At 48.1% G+C, this 2390-nt stretch overlaps 1 protein-coding gene across 1 annotated transcript; it reads right to left on the bottom strand.

Annotated features, from left to right (window-relative positions):
* Positions 1–1098: 1098 nt before the first annotated feature.
* Positions 1099–1740, bottom strand: LOC116535469. Its single transcript, XM_032256521.1, is given in 3 exon segments — positions 1099–1364; positions 1367–1379; positions 1708–1740. Coding segments are annotated over 3 exon segments (312 nt in total).
* Positions 1741–2390: the final 650 nt, after the last annotated feature.

Genomic DNA, 2390 nt, shown 5'->3' with positions numbered 1-2390 from the left:
AGATCACTAGGTCAAGAGATCGAGACCATCCAGGTCAACATGGTGAAACCCCGTCTCTACTAAAAATACAAAAAATTAGCTGGGCATGGTGGCGCGTGCCTGTAGTCCCAGCTACTCAGGAGGCTGAGGCAGGAGAATTGCTTGAACCCAGGAGGCGGAGGTTGCGGTGAGCCGAGATCGCGCCATTGCACTCCAGCCTGGGTAACAAGAGCGAAACTCCGTCTCAAAAAAAAAAAAAGTTCCATGGGAGCTGGAGGGCTTTTAGGGTGGTGAAGTATTCTGTACATTATTAGGATGGTGGATACATGTCACTATACATTTGCCCAAAACCATGGAATGTACAGTACCAAGAGCGAACCCTAATGTAAACTACGAACTTGGGTTGATAATGATGTATCATTGTTAGTTCATCTATTGTGATCACGTTGACGGTGGGGGAGGCTATGTTGGTGGGTGAGGGATATGTGGGAACCCTCTGTACTTTCTTCTCAATGTTACTGTGAATTTAAAGTTGTTCTAAAAAATAATCTATTAGAAAAATAGAAGCTCTATGGATTTATGCAACCATCAATAACTAGAACACATTTCCCTGTCCAAAACCGTTCCATGGTTTCTCAGTGTCCTCACAATGAAGCCATGTTCCTTAGCCTGGTCTCCAGGGACCTGTGAGGTGTGGCTCTGCCCTTCTCCCCATTACTCCTGACTCAGCACTTCTAAACATCTCTGGGATGAGTCCTGGGATAAACTCATTCTCATTCCAGAGTCTTCGCTCAGGCTGTTCTCTCTAGAAGCATTTCTCCCCTCACCTCACCATTCTAGTTTGCCAAAAAAATTGGTACATGTTCATCAGGTCTTGGTTTATGTGTCGCCTCTTCCAGGTATCCTTCCCTGACTGCCCTTGACTGAATCACATGGTTTCCCTGTGTTTCCACAACACACACCCCACCCACTTTGCTTCCCCAAATTTGGCACTAATCACTCTCATGTATAACTGTGTTCACTTCTCTTCCCTGAAACAGTATCAGCCCAATGAAGTCCCATAATTTCTTTACTATTAAATCCTGAATGTAAGCACAGGGCCTAGCATACAGCGGGTGGTCAAAAAATGTTGGTTGAATGGATGGCTGAACCCAGTGGCTTGCACATCCTTTCAGTCCTCCCCTCTTACGTCCAGTTTCTCTGCACACATGTCTTGACAGTGGCTGAGGCATCCTGGCAGACTGCTGGCTTCATTCCCACGGCCGTCTGCTTCAGACTTATTTCTCTGGTAGGTGAACAAGATCCCACAGGTCCCTGGTCGGCGCTGCAGACTTCTGGAAGCTGCAACATCGCAAGGATGGTGAGTTGGAGTCTGTTCCTGGGACATTCTGCCATGCCTCCTGTAAGACAGAAGGGCAAGATTAAGCAGTTCATGCCAGCAGCTCCTCACTGTGCCATCACAGCAAGGCTCCCAGGTGGGCTGGCACAGATGATGGAATCACGAGTGAAGAGGACCAGGAACAGACACGAGCTAAAAGCCTGTCCTGCCCCTTGTTCCATATTCCAGGTGCCCTCCACATCCTGGGCATGCTGTTTAGGTAGCAGGTTTTGTAGTGGGTTTGAAAGCGATGGGTGACTATGGGCCATTTACTGGGGAAACTACACCCCATGTTCTCTATTTGGAAGAGTACCTTCTGATCGGGCCACAATCTCTGCAGAAAGGCTTACCTTTGGGAAGCTCTTTTCCTCCCACTCCCTCATTACAGCCTTTCTATGACTCTGCAAATTGTACAGAAACTAAGGCTCAGAAGCTAGAATGGGTTTCCCTGATGCCACCCAATGGATCAGTCTATGCTCCAAGCAGGAGACAAAATCCGGTCCAGGTATCTTAAGCAGGAAGGGATTTAATATAGGGAATCCAGGGCATGTAAGACGATTGGAAGGGCAGAAGGAGCAAATTCTAGGTGAAGTTCCCTAGAATAACTCCCAGAATACACAGAGCAGAGGCACCTGGACCTGGACAGCTGCTGCCAGACTATGCCAGATGCAAAGCACTGTTGCATTTCTGCCATCACTGCCTCTTGAGATCTAAGATATGGGAGAATGAAGTGGGGTGCCTGTTGCAGGAAACCTCCAGTTACCACCACCGCACTATTTGCCAATAATGGTAGTCACAAACCACCAGAGGATGGACTCACATTAGCTTCCTAAATCTCACATCAATACCTCTCATTGGCGGGAACAAATCTGCATTCAGAGCCCTTGCTTCAAGACAATCTAGAAATATCCTGCTTGGGCTGGGCGTGATGGCTCACGCCTGTAATCCCAGCACTTTGGGAGGCCAAAGTGGGAGGATCACCTGAAGTCAGGAGTTCATGACCAGCTTGGCCAACATGGTGAAACCCCATCTC

Source organism: Sapajus apella, unplaced genomic scaffold, assembly GCF_009761245.1.
Source record: "Sapajus apella isolate SASKATOON/1434 unplaced genomic scaffold, GSC_monkey_1.0 scaffold95, whole genome shotgun sequence".
Classification (NCBI taxonomy): Eukaryota; Metazoa; Chordata; class Mammalia; order Primates; family Cebidae; genus Sapajus; species Sapajus apella.
This window is presented reverse-complemented; position numbering and strand designations above follow the sequence as displayed.